Source organism: Anomaloglossus baeobatrachus, chromosome 6 (assembly GCF_048569485.1).
Source record: "Anomaloglossus baeobatrachus isolate aAnoBae1 chromosome 6, aAnoBae1.hap1, whole genome shotgun sequence".
In the NCBI taxonomy this organism is placed as follows: Eukaryota; Metazoa; Chordata; class Amphibia; order Anura; family Aromobatidae; genus Anomaloglossus; species Anomaloglossus baeobatrachus.
In genome coordinates, this window is record NC_134358.1 from 574,179,450 (window position 1) to 574,198,653 (window position 19,204).

Here is a 19,204-nt window from a genome sequence, read left to right on the forward strand (position 1 = left end):
CCGCCCATCACCAGCAACACAGATCTCCCCATTGGCTAGCCCATGAACTGTCCCACTAAATGGGCATATCCGAACTTGTATACGCCCCTAGCCTATATTAGAGACCGCATGCTCTTCCCTGCTCTGTTCGGTGCCATCTTTACTGTAGTCAAGAAGAGATTTCATATCCGACTGTGTCTGGTGTGATTTCTTTACGCATGCACTTGATACACACCAATTAGGCCAGGCAGTAGGCAACTAGTGATCTCAAGCCAAGTCTAAAATCTGTTCACTGCAGCAGGGAAATTGGCCTGCGGAGGATTAGTGAGCTGAATACCAGCGCTAGTCCATGGATAGTCAGTGGAACGACCCTGCGCTCAAAAGCCAGTTTTTTCAGGGTGTCCCCGAGAGGGTAAAGGAGCCATTATTAATGTATGAGAGCCCTACTTCTCTTGACAGTGTCATGTCTCTAGTAATACGTATTTATCGCCATTTCAGGCAGAGGTCAGATAACATCCAGACTCTCTGGGAGGGGGTTACTGTACCGCCATTACCACCGGAGGCCTCACCCAAGCTCATGCAGCTTGGTGAGACGTCCCATGAGGGGAGAAACTCCTCAACTTCTAAAAAGAGAGGTTTTTTTCTTTGGCAAAAAAAGGACACTTTGTCAGTACCTGCCCCCTCTGTGGTCAAGTAAAAATGGCAGTCGGAAAACTGTTAGACCCATATGGGTTTGGGGATTCCATCCTGGGTCTACCTATTTCCCCAATTATGGTGTCTCAATGTTTAATACCTGCAAGGGTTGTGGGCCTAGACATCCCTATTACGGTCTTTCTGGATAGTGCTTCAGTGGCAAACATAATTGATGGAACAGTTTGCTCGTTCTTCTGGGTTAGAGGTGAAGGAGTTATCAAATTTGATACGGATTTTTGCCATTGACTCATCTCTTTCTCAGAGGTTTTTTTTGAGTGTGTATGTCGCGGGCGGGGAGGGGACGCTGCGCTCACCCACTGCTCGGGTCCGGCTACTGCTGCTGCTGCTCGGTGGTGGCTCGAGCGGTGGGCCGGATCCCGGGGACTCGAGCGGCGTTCCTCGCCCGTGAGTGAAAGGGGGGTTGGTGTGTGGTTTGGGGAGATATTGTCCGTGACGCCACCCACGGTTGTAGTGAAGTTGTGACACCACCGCTGCTCTGGACGGGGATCCCGGGAGCGATGACAGGGAGCAGCTTGGATGTTGGTTCTCCCCTCCGTGGGTAGGAGGTTGGTTGTCCCGGGGCCCCGGTGAGGGTTTTAGGGATTGCAGGCGGGTTACAAGGCCTGGTGAGGTGCAGGGTCGCGGGGGCAGCGCTGTGCCGCATGGCACGGTGGTACTCACTCAGCCAGTAATTCACATAGAGTCTCTGGTCAAACAAACAGCTGGATGGACGGGTCCCACAGGCGGTTGCGGTTGTTCTCCTCCCGGCAGGTTGATGGTGTCTGCCTTTCCCTGCACCTGTGTTGTGTTTACGGTTCCAATGGCTTCCCACCGGTAACCCGCTCCCCAGCTTGGATGGATGCTGAGGGAGCCCCTTTTGCCCGCAGGCTCTGGCCCTGGGAATTGTGGCCTTGGCGGTGACTGTGTTTCCCTCTACGGTGTGAGCTGTTGCCTTCAATCGGGTCTTGACTGCTGGGAAACCCCGGAGGTTCCCTTCGCTAATGGATTTGACCGGTTTTACGGCGACTCCTAGCCTGGTCGGGGTTCGTAAGCCCTGCCGGATGGTGCTGGCTTCTCTTTGCTCCCCGATCCGGTACCGTCGGGCCACCGCCCGTCCCCGGTCCTTACGGTTCGCTCCAATCAGCCTCTCCTGCAGACGGTCACCACCGTCTTCCAACCTTGCTGTATGTGCCTGGGCCACACACCCGGACACCGTCAGGCTGCTCCTCTACCACTTCACTTTCTCACTCCCAAAACTGATCTGACTCCTTTTCCCGCCTCCAGGACTGTGAACTCCTCGGTGGGCAGGACCAACCGCCTGGCCCACCCCCTGGTGTGGACATCAGCCCCTGGAGGAAGGCAACAAGCATTTTTGTGTTTGACTTCGGTGTGCCTAACCGGGGTGTGGGGTGTGTTGGTGTAGATCTGTGACGACCTGGCTTGTCCAGGGCGCCACATGTACAGGGGCTGGAGCTCTGCATTGGGGTACTCCATTCAGAGGTCATATCCTGTTATGTGCTTACAGGCCTCCCTGCACAAATTGTATTATGCGGGCTTTACACGAGACGACTGATCGTGCGATGCATCGTCGGGGTCACGGTTTTCGTGACGCACATCCGGCATCGTACACAATGTCGTCTCGTGTAACACCTCCTAGCGACGCATTATTGCTCACAAATCGTGAGTCGTGTACTCGTCGCTAGGTTTCATAAAATTGTTTAATTAAAATGGCGGTGGTTGTTCATCATTCCCGTGGTGTCACATGGAGCAACGTGTGATGTCACGGAAACGAAGAACAGCAGCTTACCTGCCTCCCGTGGCTCCCGTTGGCTATGTGGAAGGAAGGAGGTGGGCGGGATGTTTACGTCCTGCTCATCTCTGTCCCTCCGCTTCTATTGGCCGGCTGCCGTGTGATGTCGCTGTGACGACGAACGTCCCTCCCACTCCAGGAAGTGGACGTTCGTCGCCCACAGCGAGGTCGTCCGGAAGGTAAGTATGTGTGACGGGGGTTAAACGAGTTTGTGCGCCTCGGGCAGCGATTTGCCCGTGACGCAAAAACGACGGAGGCGGGTACGATCGATCGTGCTATCGCACAATCGATCGTCCAGTGTAAAGCAGGCTTAAGGCTTCCCCTGGTTCACATTACATAACCCCACTGCTGACTGGAAAACCCAGGACATCATTAAATGGATCACACATTGTAAAGAACACTGTCTAGGGACCTGTATTTTGGCGGTTACTTCTTGTTTTCTGAATCCTCTCTCAGATTTTGGTGGCGTTCTCTGAGAAAGGTTGTCAGGAGCTGTCGCTGCACAGACCTCATGGCTGCACCATAAGGTTGAGACCACGTACCAAATTGCCCAAGTGCAGACTGTACAATCTGTCTGGTCCTGAGAGATTAGCTTTAGAGTATATTATGGAGAGTTTTGCTAAAGGGCACATCAGGCCATCCTAGTCTCCGGTGGCTGCTAGTTTCATGTTAAAAAGAAGGATGGTCAACGTTGGCCGTGCCTGGACTTTTGTGAGCTCAACTGGATAACGGTTCACGATCCATATCTCCTGCCACTAATTTCTGACCTATTAAATCAGATTGCTGGTGCTAAATGGTTCTCTGAACTAGACCTCATGGGGGCCTATAATCTGATCCAGATCAGACAGGGGCCAAAGGGGCGCTTTGAAAATTTGGTGTTGCCATTCAGTCTGAAAGCTCCTGCAGTTTTCCAGCATTTTGTTAATGTTGTATTGTCTCATCTGTTAAGGAAATTTGTAATTGTCTGAGAGGAAATGCCTCTCAGCCTCAGTTAGCTAGTTGTCAGATCCAGTTTCCATCACCTGTACCCAACTATACCTGTCTGTCCCTGCCTTGCCCACCATTTCTGTCCATACCCGCCTGTTCAGCCTGCTTCAGTCACCCCGCCTGTACCTGCCAACTCATGAGTTCGTCACCTGTCCTGAGGGTCAGCTGCTACAGTCCTGGTCACTGCCTTGGGAGTGGTGCCTCGCGTCCGCCTCTCGGTGGGTGCTTAATTAAGCCCTTCGCACTAAAGGGTAAGCTGAGGTCCCTCCCTTGGTCCAGTGGGTCTACTAATCCCGCTTGCTGCCACTACACCATCCGCGAGAGTTACACAGAGATGGAATAAACTGCAGAGACAAAGCTGATTGCAGAGACGGAGCAGACTGCAGAGATGGAGATGATTGCAGAGATAAAACAGACTGCGGAAATGGAACTGACTGCAGAGACAGAGTGCACTGCAGAGACAGCACACTGCAGAGATGGGCCGGACTGCAGACATGGAGCTGACTGCAGAGACTAAGCAGATTGCATAGACAGAACGTACTGCAGAAACTGCAGAGACTGAGCGGATTGCAGAGATGGAATTGACTGGAGAGACGAAGCTGACTGCAGAGATAGAGTTGACTGCAGAGAGGGAATAGACTGCAGAGATTGAGTTGACTGGAGAGACAAAATGGAGCAGACTGCAGAGATGGAGCTGACAGAAGAAATGGATCGGACTGCAGAGCAGAGAATAGAATGCAGAGATGGAACTGACTGCAGATATGGAGCTGACTACAGTGACGAAGTGGACCACAAAGACGGAGCGGACTAAAGAGATGGAGCGGACTACAGAGATGGTACAGACTGCAAAGATGGAACGAACTGCAGAGACGGAGTTGACTGCAGAAACGGACTGGAGAGATGGAGTGGACTGCAGAGATGGAGCTGACTGCAGAATTAGAGTATACTGTAGAGATGGTGTGGACGACAGAGCTGACTGCAGAGATGAAACAGAATGAGCTACAGAGTCGGAGCTGACTGCAGAGATGGAACGGACTGCAGAAACGGAGCTGACTGCAAAGACAGCTTACTGCAGAGACATAGCAGACTGCAGATATGGAGCTGACTGCAGAGATGGAGTGGACTGCAGACTGAGCAGACTAAAAAGATGGAGCTGACTACAGAGACGGAGCTGACTGCAGAGGCCGAGCTGTCTACAGAATTGGAGAATACTGTAGAGATGGAGCTGACTGCAAAAACAGAAAAGACTGTAGAGATGGAACAGACTGCAGGGACGGAGATGACTGCAAAGACAGAGCTTATTACAGAGACATAGCAGACAGCAGATATGGAGCTGACTGCAGAGATGGAGCTGACTGCAGAAACAGAATGGACTGTAGAGATGCAGTGGGCTGCACAGATATAGCGGCTTCTTGGTTACCCAATGTTTACCGTGGTTACCAGCGTCTGCAGAAGCCGGCTCCCTGCTGCCTGCACACGTAGCAGAGTACACATCGGGTAATTAACCCGATGTGTACTGTGGCTAGGTGTGCAGGGAGCCAGCGCTAAGCGGTATGCGCTGGTAACCAAGGTAAATATCGGGTTGGTTACCCGATATTTACCTTAGTTGCCAAGCACAGCATCGCTTCCACGTGGCGCTGCTGGCTGGGGGCTAATCACTGGTTTCTGGTCAGATCTGACTGTGTGACAGCTCACCAGCAACCCGTGTAGCGACGCTCCAGCGATCCCTGCCAGGTCAGGTTGCTGGTGGGATCGCTGGAGCGTCGCTTAGTGTGACATCTCACCAGCGACCTTCTAGCAACTTACCAGCGATCCCTATCAGGTTGTATCGTTGTTGGGATTGCTGGTAAGTTGTTTAGTGTGACTGGGCCTTTAGGTTATAGTAGAGATAAGTGAATCTCCCAAGGTTCAATTTGTTCAGTTCATGGAGGACATTTGACTTGCACACAACACATTTTATACAAATTAAATCAGCTTGGAAATGGTTAAATAATATCTTCCTCCCACCTCTCCTTGGCCGTCACTGTAGATGTTCCAACACCGTTGGTCCCTCTGTCGGCCCTCTATAATCTATATTCCTTTAATTCTCTAGGCCCTCATCATCATGTGGGGACTAGTGAACTGAAGACCCAGCTGTAAGGGGATAAAAGATCGGAGGACTGGCGGCAACAGGACAGGGAAAGCCATGGCAAAGTGAGTGGAGGATTCATAATTAGCCCCTTCCTGTCCCACTATAGTCCAGTAAAATGGCTGGTGGAGATGTAGTAATGGTGGGGAGGGCTTTCGTGGTGGCTCCTGTTATACCTGTTGTAAGATGGCGACCGGCTACATTGTAAAAGGCCGGCATGTATCCCAGAGGTGGTTGTCCTCTGGGATGTAAACCTGAAATATCAATTCTGGCATTGGTAGTGTCACAAGATTTGTTAAGCAGTTCAAGGGCCAGGTTTATGAATAGCTGGAAAGATGGGTGGGTCTGGCTATCCACATACCTCCACCCATGAGTGTGTTTGACACACTACAGTCTGTGAGAAGGAACTTCCGGGAGGGGTGCTCTGCATTGACAGGAGTCAGTGTGTGGGGGGTTGCCAAACCTCCTGAAAAGTAACCTGTGCAGGCAGTACGCGAAGTTAACAGACTGTAATCCGTGTTTATGTAACTGGCTGTGGAATTGTACTGGTGAAGGGTATCTGAACCTGAGCGGGCGTACCGCAAAGGTAACAGACAGTAATCCATGTTGAAGTATACTGGCCGGGGTCAGTGGGATTTCACTGGTGAAGTGTATCTGACCCTGTGCGGGTGTAACGCGAAGGTAACAGGCTATAATCTGTGTTTATATACAGTATGCTGGATGAGGTCAATGGGACACTTGAGTACTCTATATGAACTTGTACGAGCTAACCGCAAAGTTAACGGACTGTATTCTGTGTTTATGTATACTGGCGGGGTTCAGTGGGATTTTGTTAGTGAAGTGTATCTGACCCTGTCTGGTTGAACCGCAAATGTTATGGACCTGCAATCCATCTGTTGTTGTGAGGTGCAGCTTATCTGTGGCTAAGCCTAAGGACTTTTAATGGAAGTGTTTAATGGGTGCTTCCTCGCATTGAAAGCCAAGTGAGTAACCCCCATCAAACGGTCACACTGTGGATGGATGACCCCATCCTGATAGAGGTGCAGTAGTAATAATGGGGAAAGTTTTCTTGGTACAACATGACTCCTCCGATACCAGTGGATGGAGGTGCAGTAAAGCTGAGGAACGTTTTCTAGGTGCACCCTCTTATAACATATCCTGGTGCGGGTGAAATAATGGTGGACAAAGGTTTTCCTGTGCACCCTGTCTCCTGTGGATTTGTGACCTCTTTCTGGTGGAGGTGCAGTAATAGCTGGTATCCTTGTGTTAGGCTGGTGTAGGTGCAGTAATGGTTGTGGAAAGATCTCTAGGTGCACCCTGGCTCCTCTAATTCCTCTGTTTGAATAACTCCTTCATGTCAGGCTGCTGGAGCTTGGGGAATGGTGTGATGAAGGTTTTCTTGATGCACCATGGCTCCTATGATACCTCTGTAAAGATGACCTCTTTCTGGTGGACGTACAGTAATTGTGGGAAAGGTACTCTTTGTGCACCCTGACAACTTTGATACCTGTGGATGGATGGATGGATCATCCATCCAGTCAAGCTGATGGCGGTGTAGTAATTGTGGAGTAATGGTGTGGGTGAAGGTTTTGTTGCTGCACTTTGGCTCCTATGATATCTGTGTATGGATGACCCATTCCTGTTTATTGGTTGAGGTGGAGTAATTGTGGGGTAAAGTTTGGGGGTGCACCCTTGTGCTCTGATATTAGTAGATGTCTGACTCTTTCCTGTCTGGCTGGAGCAAGGTTTTTATGGTGCACAAGGGCTCCTCTGATACCAGTGGATGGATGACCCCTTCCTTTTAGGTTGTCGGAGAAGCAGCAATGGTTGGGGAAGGGTTTCTTTGTTGACTAACTACTCTGATACCATTGGATAGATGACCTTTTTCTGTCTGGTTGGTGGAGGAAGGTTTTCTTGATGCACCCTGGCTCCTCTGATACCTGTAGCTAGATGACCTCTTTTTGTTGCATGTGCAATAATTGTGGGGACGGTTTCCTTGGTGCACCTTGCCTCCTCATATCTATGGATTGATCACCTTTTTCTATCTGGCTGGTGGAGATGCAGTAAAGGTGGACCTTTAGATGGACATCTGGACATTGTGGCTGACCATGTTCCTTCCTTTATGACATATTTTAGCAGGCCAAAATTGACAAAAGTTGTATAGCCATCCATTGGTTCCAGGAATATGCAGCGAGTTTTCCTTGAAATCCCTTCAGCATCACTGGGAGAAGGTGGAGTTGACTGTAGACAATATATCAGTGTGTCCACCTAAGCTTTGGTGACTGTCAGTGATATCCCATCCAGCGAGACCAATATTCCCACAGAACAGTTTTAATATCTAGTGGAATCAATGATGTAACAAATTTTTGTGGTTCTGAAGACCAAGAGAGGTCCAAAGCATTAGAAGAGAAAGTGGCCATTTATTGGATTGATGATTGTCTCTTTGATAGTATTCCCCATGGTAGACTTGGACACCCTGGTATGAGTGGCACATATACGTTACCAGGGTAGAAACTAAAGTTCTCCACCTCATGTAATGTGAAGAACGTATTTGTGTTCCTTTTTTTGTTTTCTGGAAAGGAAAACATTTCTGAATTCTCTGGAGCATTGCTTAAAATTAATCCATATTTAATTATCAATATAGAGTTAACACATCTAGCAATGTACAGGTAACACAATGGTATTAAACAGAACGCCATGACTAATGTGCTGTCAGTAGGAACCAGAGTAAGACTTTGAGGTCACAACAACAGTAGCAAAGCGATAACAACACTGTCCCGACAAGTTATCTCTGAAAATATATAATCTCACTAATATATACATTTATTCATAAAATAAATAGTCATAAAAAAATCATCCAACTTAGGAAATACAAAAAAAAAAAAGTCATGGCCTAAATTGTACATAGCTTTGGATCGTCATGTTACACATGTGACGTGTATCCTGGAAGAAGCAGGGCGACAGGTCCACAGTGAAAGGTGAGTAGAAGTAGAAGATGAGGGCATGAGACGCGTGGAGAACTTGGTCTGATGACCAATTGTGGTCATCACAAGAGTCACATGGCTGACAAGCTCTGTTCTCATTGACCTGCTTATCATCCATGGACCAAGACCTTCTCACTTTTTTCATCCGTTATCAAGAACAACTTCTTTTCATTGAAGAACTCACGTAATCTAGTTGTCTCCAAGCTTTGATGTCTTTGAAGCTCTTCATTGTGTCACTATTTCTTATCTAGAGACTTCCCAAGGTTTGTGACTACAATTTTGATGGCCCTTGAAGAGCCGCCCGCTGCCTATTGCACTCTCCTACTGATGCTCTCCCTGTTTTCCAATAAATTTAAGACCTTTCTATAAAACGGAGACAAACTTTACCAGAAGATGAATTAGTACAAAACTTCACATATTTTTATCTTAAAAAAAACAAAACAAAAAACTAAAATCTAAACAATTTCTTTCATAGAAAGAAAGTAATTATATTTGTGTAGTTATTAAAATGTGGATAGCAGCATTTAGGGAAGAAAATAACATTTTGATTAGTGCTTTCTCCCGATCAAATGTTCCCCTCGAGATTCTTCCTTTTCCTCCAGTTCTGGCCTCATCAGTATGTTGGTCGGAGGGAGTGGACTTTTTTGGCTTGCTACAATAAAACATTGATCAAAATCTATAGCAAGAAAGTTCTAAAAATGTTATTATGTCAATGGTTGTATTGAGTGGAAGGTTTATGAGGTTTGGAGCTGAAACGACAGTATAAGAAGCCCCATCTAGTATTGTCCAAGAGGCTACCAGTCACACGTGAATGTGGATGGAGGTTTTGGGAGTGTGAAGACAGAGCACTCCGCATGTGAGAAGGAGCTGAGCTCGTCAGGGTTCACTTTACTTTGTAAATCCCTTTGTAACCATCTACCCGATCCCGGTTATTGCTCACATGACATATGACACGAGCTGTATAGTGCAGGCAGTAAGACCGCTCTCACTAGTCGAAGCACTTTCTTGGGTTAACATTTTTTTTGGACATCGTCTTCAAGGCTACTCTTGAAAACAAATAAGGTAACGAAGCCAGGACATTAGGTATGTGCTTGAGGAAAGGATGAGGTCCTCAACTGCAGAAAGAAGAACCTTAGCACCAAATAAGACAAAATGAGTTCAATAATGCTGCAAAACGTGAAGGCTTATTCCAACTCAGCACCACAGAAAAAAATCCAACGTTTCAACATCTTGAAGGTCTTTCTCAAGGATAGCTGTGTACAAAGAGCTGGGATGGAAGCATGTAGAGTTATCTAAAGAGTCCATGAGTGTGGCGTTGGTTGCGCTATGGCAGCATTGGCTGCAGGGAGTCCACCACATGTATGTTTAGCGCTTCGTGTCACAGACCTCCAAGGAGGTTGAGACCTTGGATTTTTTTCTGTGGTGTCGAACTACAATATTCCTTCACTTTTTGCAGCATTATTGAACTAATTTTGTCCTATTTGGTGCTGAGGTTCTTCTTTCTACTCTCAAAAAACAATCACGCAGGAACTTTAATGCAAGATAATGAATTTTGCAAAGATGGAAAGTAATTTGCAATCTATGAAAGTACTGCAAGAATGCCCTCGAATATGTAAATGTTGACAAGTTATATATTGGGATGAAGCCCATTGGCAGATTTCCTCTATGATGTGGATATTCTCGCTTCGGTAGGAGAGATGTAATTAACTGCCTGCAATATACATATCTCAAGTTAACAATGTCCAGCCCACATGAAGCCGACCATCATGCAATGCTCAGGATACAAATATGGCAACTAAGGCATGTGCCTATGCTTAATCTACTTCTAGGAACTGGAATTCCTCTCCCTCAATTTGGCAGTGTATTTTTGCTACAGTATAAGAATTGGATCTGGAATGTTAAAATCGGAGACACCTATTCGTCAGAGTTGAACCTTCTCTAACAATCGGTAACTATCCTCTGAAGGTAGATAGTGACACAATATTACATCTACGTTTCGCTTCAGGGTAACATGTTAGAACGTTTCCTTTGTTCAGCATTGTGTATCAAGGAGTTTCAAAATATTTCCACTTAAGTGACGGCTACTCTCCTTGCACATCTTGGGACTGCCAGGAGTTGTAGGACACTAGTCAGTTAAAGTTCTCTATCGTATTGTAAAAACTCAGTGAGCCAAGCCTGGACAACACAGTCTCCAGTTTACGGATTGGAAGAGTCTTCTCCATGAATTCTTGCTTACTTGCATGTGTGGACATCGTAAACCCTTACACATTCCTGACAGCTGACGTAACAACACCAATGAAAGATACAATGACATTTTTCTTTTCTTTTCTCAGTCCTCGTGTTGTGTCCTCGTCCACAGCACAAGAGATCACACCCATCAATACCATGAGAGGTGACATTGCATATCCTGTCTCGTGTCCCAAAAGAGCCCGTCTCAGGGTTGGGTTCACAAAAGTTAGGAGAACTCTCATAGTAAATAAGATCCCGCTCAGTCGGAGGTTTGAAAAAAGTATATTTAGGTCGAAGGGTCTCCACCCAACCACGGGATTCACGATGCTTTTCCACGACCATCTCTGAAGCACTGTCGTACTTGTCCTTGAGGTAGTCTCCAATCATTCTGAAGTCTGGTTGTGACCACCAACATGTCTTTACCTCGCAGCTTCCTGACAGCCCGTGACACTTGCATTTAAGATGTCTGTGATCTGTGATGGACTGTAGAAGAAGGAAACAAGACAGGCTTTAGTCAACAATCCCATCATCACTAATATAGCAAAGACGAATTAGTTATTAAGAAAACTTTTCCTTAACATATCTTATTGTGGGACTGCTATTGAAAAACAGGAGCTTTGTACAAAGTTTAACCAAAGTTACTTACTGTTCTTCCCGCTTCATTATTGTGTCTGTTCATTGCTGAACGAGCATCTAGTCTGTTCTCACGAGCGTCTGCAAATTCTCGAGACACCATGTTTCCAAAGTCCATGTCTTCACTGCAACCACCCCATTTCCAGCCTTCACCCGGAGGACCCTTGTGATGGTTGTCACATCCACAGATTGTCGCAGATCCCTCCGCACAGGCTCTGGTTACCGCAAACGCTACTCCAGCTGAGGCAATGGCGTGAACAAAGGCAGACTCTCGTGTAGCTGGAAAGAAATGGAGGAAATGAGATAAGAATCTGAATTTGTACATGAAGACGGTATAATTCTAAATGACGGGGGATTGAGCGTTCCGAGATTCTCTTCAATAATCAAACTCTCATATTGGCCCAAAGTATCAAGGGCTCGGATATGCTCGGATATCCAAGAATCAGCAAAAACATTAGTGCATGCCCTCATCATCTCCCGCCTCGACTACTGCAACCTCCTGCTCTCTGGCCTCCCTTCCAACACTCTTGCACCCCTCCAATCTATCCTAAACTCTGCGGCCCGCTTAATCCACCTCTCCCCTCGCTACTCCCCAGCCTCGCCACTCTGCCAATCCCTTCACTGGCTTCCCATCACCCAACGACTCCAGTTCAAAACACTAACCACGACATACAAAGCCATGCACAACCTGTCTCCTCCCTACATCTGTGACCTAGTCTCCCGGTACCTACCTGCACGCAACCTCAGATCCTCACAAGATCTCCTTCTCTGCTCCTCCCTTATCTCCTCTTCCCACAATCGCGTACAAGATTTCTCCCGTGCATCCCCCATACTCTGGAACGCTCTACCTCAGCACATCAGACTCTCCCCTACCGTGGAAAGCTTCAAGAGGAACCTCAAGACCCACCTCTTCCAACAAGCCTACAACCTACAATAGCCCTCAGTCCAGTAGACCACTGCGCAACCAGCTCTGTCCTCACCTATTGTACCATCACCCATTCCCTGTAGACTGTAAGCCCTCGCGGGCAGGGTCCTCTCTCCTCCTGTACCAGTCTGTTATGTACTGTTAATGATTGTTGTACGTATACCCTTTCACTTGTAAAGCGCCATGGAATAAATGGCGCTATAATAATAAATAATAATAATAATATGTTTAAATTGATTCCAAGCCAAAAAGCCAAATGGCACCAAATATTAACCCCTTCACGACCGGCCGATTTTTCGCTTTCCGTTTTTTTTTTCCGCCATTCTTTTTCTGAGAGACGTAACTTTTTTATTTTTCAGTCAATATGGTCATGTGAGGGCTCATTTTTTGCGGAACGAGCTGTACTTTTAAATGAAACCATCAGTTTTACCATAGTGTGTACTAGAAAATGGCAAAGAAAATTCCAAATGCTGAAAAATTGCAAAAAAAGTGCGATAGCACTATGGTTTTTGAGATATTTTATTCACTGTGTTCACTATATGGTAAAACTGATGTGTGGGTGTGATGCCTCAGGTCAGTGCGAGTTCGTAGACACCAAACATGTATAGGTTTACTTTTATATAAGGGGTTAAAAAAAATCGGAAGTTTGTCCGAAAAAAGTGGCGCACGTTTTACGCCATATTCCGTGACCCGTAGCGTTCTCAGTTTTCGGGATCTTAGGCTCAATGATGGCTTATTTTTTGCGTCTCGAGCTGACGTTTTTAACGGTACCATTTTTGCGCAGATGCTACGTTTTGATCGCCTCTTATTGCATTTTGCGCAAAAGTTGTAGCGACAAAAAAACGTCGTTTTGGCGTTTGGAATTTTTTTGCCGCTACGCCGTTTACTGATCAGATTAATTGATTTTATATTTTGATAGATCGGGCGTTTCTGAACGCGGCGATACCAAATGTGTGTATATTTTTTATTTTTTTAACCCTTTAATTTTCAATGGGGCGAATGGGGGGTGATTTGAACTTTTAGGTTTTTTTGTTTTTTTTTAATTTTTTAAAACTTATTTTTTAACTTTTTTTTTTTATTTTACTAGTCCCCCTAGGGGGCTTTTGCGATCAGCATTCCGATCGCTCTGCAGTATCTGCTGATCACAGCTGGAAGGCTGTAAACAGCAGATACGCTGTCTTTCTCTTTTGCTGTGCCCCGGGCACAGCGAAAGTGAAACCAAGTCAGGTGTAGTACAGGAGTCATCACATGACCCTGTGCTACCATGACAACTATCGGGAGTCATGTGATTGCGTCACGTGACTTCCGGTATCGGGCGGTAAGGTAAATATTACCGCAATCGCGCTTATAATGGCGCTGTCATGTATTGACAGCGCCATATAAGGGGTTAAACGGCACGAGCAGATAACGATTCTGCTCGTGCCTAGCAGGCACACATCTCAGCTGTGAAAATCAGCTGAGATGTGTGCCGATCGCGGCATGCTGCCGCCGGAGGACCGCGGGCAGTAACATTATGTCATTTAGGACGTAATTTTACGGCCTGCGGTCGTTAAGGGGTTAAGGATATGTGCTCAGATAAATCTGAGGAATTCAGGTAATCAGGATAATACATGGATCAGAATTAGGGATGAGCAAATCCGTACTGTAAATTTTATGGTTCATACCGATCTCCAGGTGTCTTGAAGGTCTCAGACTCGAACATGGACTTTAAAAAAAAATCCATATCAGAGATCGGAGTTCCGGTAATGTTCATATGTTAATAAAATTTGTTGAAAGCCAGCAGCGCAACCAGTCTACGAGCTTTATTGCATGGGGATGTTGCCTGTACACTGCGGTGAACAATAAAGAAAAACAAAAATGACGTGGACTGCCCCCTTTTTTTGATAACCAGTGCAGGTAAAACAGACAACTTCAAGGCTGCAAACCTGAGCTGTTGGTGATCAAAAGTATGATAAGTATGGCATAATGCTTGCTGTCAATTCACAGCTGACATCAACCTCAAAAAGTATTACCCCATTTGCCATTGCACCAGGGCAAATCGGGAAGAGCCAGGCAAAGCTCCAGAATTGGCACATTTAATGGATGCTCCTCTTCTGGAGTAGCTGAGGGCTGATATTTTTAGACTAAAAAGGCCCAAATAACCATGGACCTTCCCAGCCTGATAATACCAGCCCCCCAGCTGTCTGCTTTATCTTGTCTGGTTATCAAAAATAGGGGGGGGGGACCACGCTGTTTTTTTTTAAATTATTTAAATAATTGTAAAAACAATAGAGTGGAATCCCCTCTGTTTTTGATATCCAACCAAAGGTAAAGTTGACAACTGAATGTTGCGGCCCCCAGCTGTTTGCTTTACCTCCTTTGATTATCAAAAGTAGGCAGAAGCCTATTTCTTTTTTTTCCCCATTTATTCTGTATCCATACTTGTTTACAGGGTAATTGTCCTGCTCTTGTCCCCGTTTTGCTTCCTTTTGCAGACCCCTATTCCTAAAATGCAGCAAAAACGCTATGTGTGAATGTATGTAGCCTGTGGATCTAGGCTTTGTCTGAGCTGAGATAAGTCTGTGCTGCACTTGAGCACCAGTGAAGCTCCTCCTCTACAGGCAAGGGTAAAAAGTAACCACACTCCGAAAGAAGGAAGGCCTGCACTCATCTCAGAATTGCTAGTGTGAACAGGAGAACAAGAGTAAGGTAATTACTTCTTAAAGCATATTTAAACTCTCAATAAACTGTGCATAAATCAATAGTCCAGTATGCTGTATGTCATCTCTGTATGCTGCATGCTTGTTTGTTTTTTCTTCGAGCTCATGTACTTTTGGGAGGATAGCTTCTATACAATATACATACAATATACAGGAAAATACAGCAACAGGATTGATGAGGACTTATATAGGTATAGAAATTATTATCTCTGTTATCAGTCTTTGCTCCCTCCTCCCTCTTCATAGACTGAAGCATCTGATGGGAAACATTTAGTGATCTGTAAAGGCCTGAGATTGGAAATTCACAGTAAAGCTATCTAATGACATATTTTACACACTTTATATGACATCTGTGCTATTGATTTATGCAAAGTTTGTTTTATTTCTATCCAAAATTATACAGTGGGGAAAATAAGTATTTGATCCCCTGTTGATTCCCACCTACAAAGAATGGAGAGGTCTGACATTGTTATCATAGGTAACTTCACCTGAGAAACAATCTCCAGGAAGCGTCTGACCTCTGGAATTGCAAACAAAGGTTTCTACCAAATATTCACTTCTGTTTTTCTATTGTATCAAATACGGATTTTTTCATGAAAATATTTATAGGATTTCTTATATTCGGTCTCTCACAGGTGAAGTCTATAATTACAGACCTCTCCATTCTTTATAAGTGGGAAAACTTTCAAAATTGTCAGTGTATCAAACACTTATTTTCCCCACTGTACACGGTTCCCTGTTGTTGCTGGAATTATAATATACATTATTTTTATTTATAGGACAAAATTATTTTGAGAGTGAATTTGTATGATTACAAAATGTCTAAGAGGCTCCCTATGAAGTCAGCCGTATCTGAGCATTTCACAGTGACTCAAGATGAAAAATATTGTGTGTCAATGTATGACAAGTGACCCAGATGAAAACAAATGCTGTGATGCCAAAATCAGTGCATGCTCAGGCAGTGATAAAAATGCTCCTACAAGAGCTTCCAATCTAATGACATTTACAACGCTTCCACCCAGAAGTTTTCAAAGCTGTGACTGAGAAAAATAACAGCAGCACCAAAAAACCAGTGCCCAGCACTTCCTGCCAAAGGTGGAGGAGAGAGCATCTCAAACATCATTAACCAGATATTTTGTAAGTGACAAAGTTACTGTAACAATGACAGCAGATATGTGTAAAGACGCTCCTACAGCTTGTTGTGAAGGACGGTGTACCATTGTCGTTATTTACACGACCAGCATTTACAGCTCTTAATGGAGAAATGGCTGCAAACTTGGTGTTTCTCTGGAAAGAGAAAGTATTAGAAAATTAGTGATTGAAGAAGCCCTTAAACAAAAGGAAGATCTTAAAAAGACTTTGAAAAGACACTTCATATTTCTTAAAATGGATGCCTGCACATGTCACAGAGTGAACTATTTTGCCATCAATGTTCAATATGTTTGTGACAAGAAAGAAATTGTTAGCAAGACACTGGCAGTAACAGATAGTAAAGCTCATCACACCGGCCAGTTTCTTCAGGCCTTAGTGGAAAAAGTTCTGCAAGATTACAAACTCAAAAAAGAACAGGTTCTTGCTATTGTAACGCACAATGCTTCAAACATGAGAAGTACAATTAAACTGATGAATGAGAGTAATGAACAACATCTAGAAGAGAATGTAGGCTTCAGTATGTGTGAGATGGAGCCACAGCGCTGCTCATGTAACTGAGCAACAAGCAGGTATTACAACAGAACAGCAAAATGATACTTTAGAATTAGATGATCTTGTTGAAGCTGCTTCAAAACACTTTCCTATTCATCACATGCGCTGTGTTGTGCACATGCTACAGCTGGCAATAAGAGACAGTCTGCAAGAGGGACATGCTGGAAATCTGATTGGAAAAGTGAGGAAATAGGTTATTGCCGCCAGAACCCCTAAAATTGATTCCATCTTGAAGAGACGTGCTGGGAAAGGGGCAATTGTTGATCAAGCCACTCGGTGGGGCAGCACTTATTTAATGACTGAGCGATTGCTTGAACTAAACCAGTTTCTTATAGATATGGCGAACCCTCAAGTAACAATATGTGAAGGTCAATGGACACAGGTGGCTGAATTGAAGGAATTGCTTTATCACCCATTTATCGTGACTAAAAAATTACAAGCTGAGGATTTAACTCCTGGAATTTTCATAAGGGAGTGGAAGAACTTGCTATTTTGCCTGTCCCAAAGAGGAGGTTTAATCGCAGATGGCATTTCTGCTTCAATGAAACGGGGAGAGCCACAGCTATTGGAAAATAAAATTCTTCTGGCAGCTGTTTATGTGGACCCAAGTCATCGTATACTGCTTGATGATCAACAGCTTGCTAAAGGAAAAGAAGCTCTGACTGAGGTAGCAGTTAGGATGAGCGGCTACAGGACTGCCAGGTGCAAGAGGACTTGGGGCCTGACAGTGCTACTGCTGCCATATCTTCATCCTCATCAGATGAGGAGTTTAACTCTGACAAGTATTTGGATGACATAGAGCAGGCAAAGCGTTGCCACAAGGAAAAAGACTTCACTCCGTCTCCTATAGCAGCAGATTGACCAGATTTCAGTAAAATTTTTCATTTGCTCTCAAAGAAATAGAAAAATGTAACCGTTCATCAAAACTGACTGTGCATGAGGCAATTCCTTTATACCCAGAAATTGTTAGAGATGTTGCCCGTGTGGTTACGGCTTTGCTCCAACCCAAATTACTGTAGAGAGGTTGTTCTCCAGCCTTAACATTATTAGGTCAGATTTGAGGTCATCTGATGGAGGCAATTCTATTTCTCACAACAAATTCATGGACTCCACAAATGGTATTTAGTATGTTTTTGTTGAAAACTGTTTTTTGCCACTTACATAGTGTATTACACAGTGTTATATATTATATACACAATATATATATATAATATATAAATAATCTATATCTATATATATTCTATATTACATAGTGTATTACATATTTACAATTTATTAGTTTTTTGTGTTCTAAAGTTGTATTCCAATAATTATATTTTATCTAAATATCTTGATTACTGTACCATACAACTGATTAAATGTCTGATGTTCACATTGCACTACAATAAATTTTTTACTTAAATATAAGCAATATATGTGGGAGTCGGAGTCGTGGAGTCTGAGCTGGTGCAAGGGAAATTGAGGAGTCGGAGTCAGAGTCGCAGGTTTGGTTTACCGACTCTACAGCCCTGCAAAGAAGAAGAAGAGAAAATGTCCCCTCTAGATGTGCAAAGCTGGAGAGACAGGCCCCAAAAGACAGAGAAAGGTGGTCCTACAAATACTGACTCCGGGGGCTGAATACTAATGCAAGACAAAGAAAGATGGTTCTACAAAGTGCTGACTCTGGGGGCTGCACGCCACAATTTTCAGATTTCTATGTATAAAATATTGAAAAAATCCAGTATCATTTCCATGACATGTCACATATACTTTCACTTAGTGTTGGTGTCACATTAAATCCCAATAATATACATTTAGGTTTGTGCGTGTAATGTGAAAAACTGTGGAAAAGTTCACTGAGTATGAATACTTTTTCATGGCACAGTACATGTGTCTATGGGAGTGTGCGTGTGAGTCTACATGTGAATGTGAATGGTTGTGTAATGTCTGAGAACATCTCTCAGTGATGGTCATGGTGGCCCGGTGTGGATCTTCTCAGGAGTTGGCACTCAGTACATCAGTCGTTATTATTACACTAATTAAATTGTCTGACTTTCGGCTCGCTGTCAGGACGCTGTTTGTTTTCTAACAATAGAACACAGAACAAGCGCTAAAAATACCGTTACCCTGAACTCAACCCAGAAAGTTTCCGGATCGTTTCTCTCACCGGTAAACCTTCTCCAGAATGAAGTGATCAAGCCAAGTTATAGCTGCTGCCAGGTATTTACTACAGCAGAGAACAGGCTGCAACGTGCAATGGACAGAACGACCCCGACCGAACTGTCCACATCCTAGCCCCTCTGTAACTACCGGGTGTGAAGAGCTTTGTGGCTGGCACCAGGAAAAACATAGCCATAAGTAGCATCGCATCCTCATTTAAACAAATGGACACCTGCTCTGCGAGAGTCAAAAGTTGAAAACTGGTTGACACAATGAAGAACCCTCGACCCATCT

At 44.9% G+C, this 19,204-nt stretch overlaps 1 protein-coding gene across 1 annotated transcript in view; it reads right to left on the reverse strand.

Annotated features, from left to right (window-relative positions):
- Window positions 1-8,208: 8,208 nt before the first annotated feature.
- WNT3A (Wnt family member 3A) overlaps window positions 8,209-19,204 on the reverse strand; it is a 220,472-nt gene continuing 209,476 nt past the window's right edge. Inside the window, exons 3-4 of the mRNA XM_075315890.1 lie at window positions 11,457-11,722; window positions 8,209-11,293 (exon numbers count right to left, since the gene is read on the reverse strand). Coding sequence (XP_075172005.1) covers window positions 10,814-11,293; window positions 11,457-11,722 — 746 coding nt within the window. The 3' untranslated portion in view covers window positions 8,209-10,813. The remainder of the gene's footprint in view (window positions 11,294-11,456; window positions 11,723-19,204) is intronic.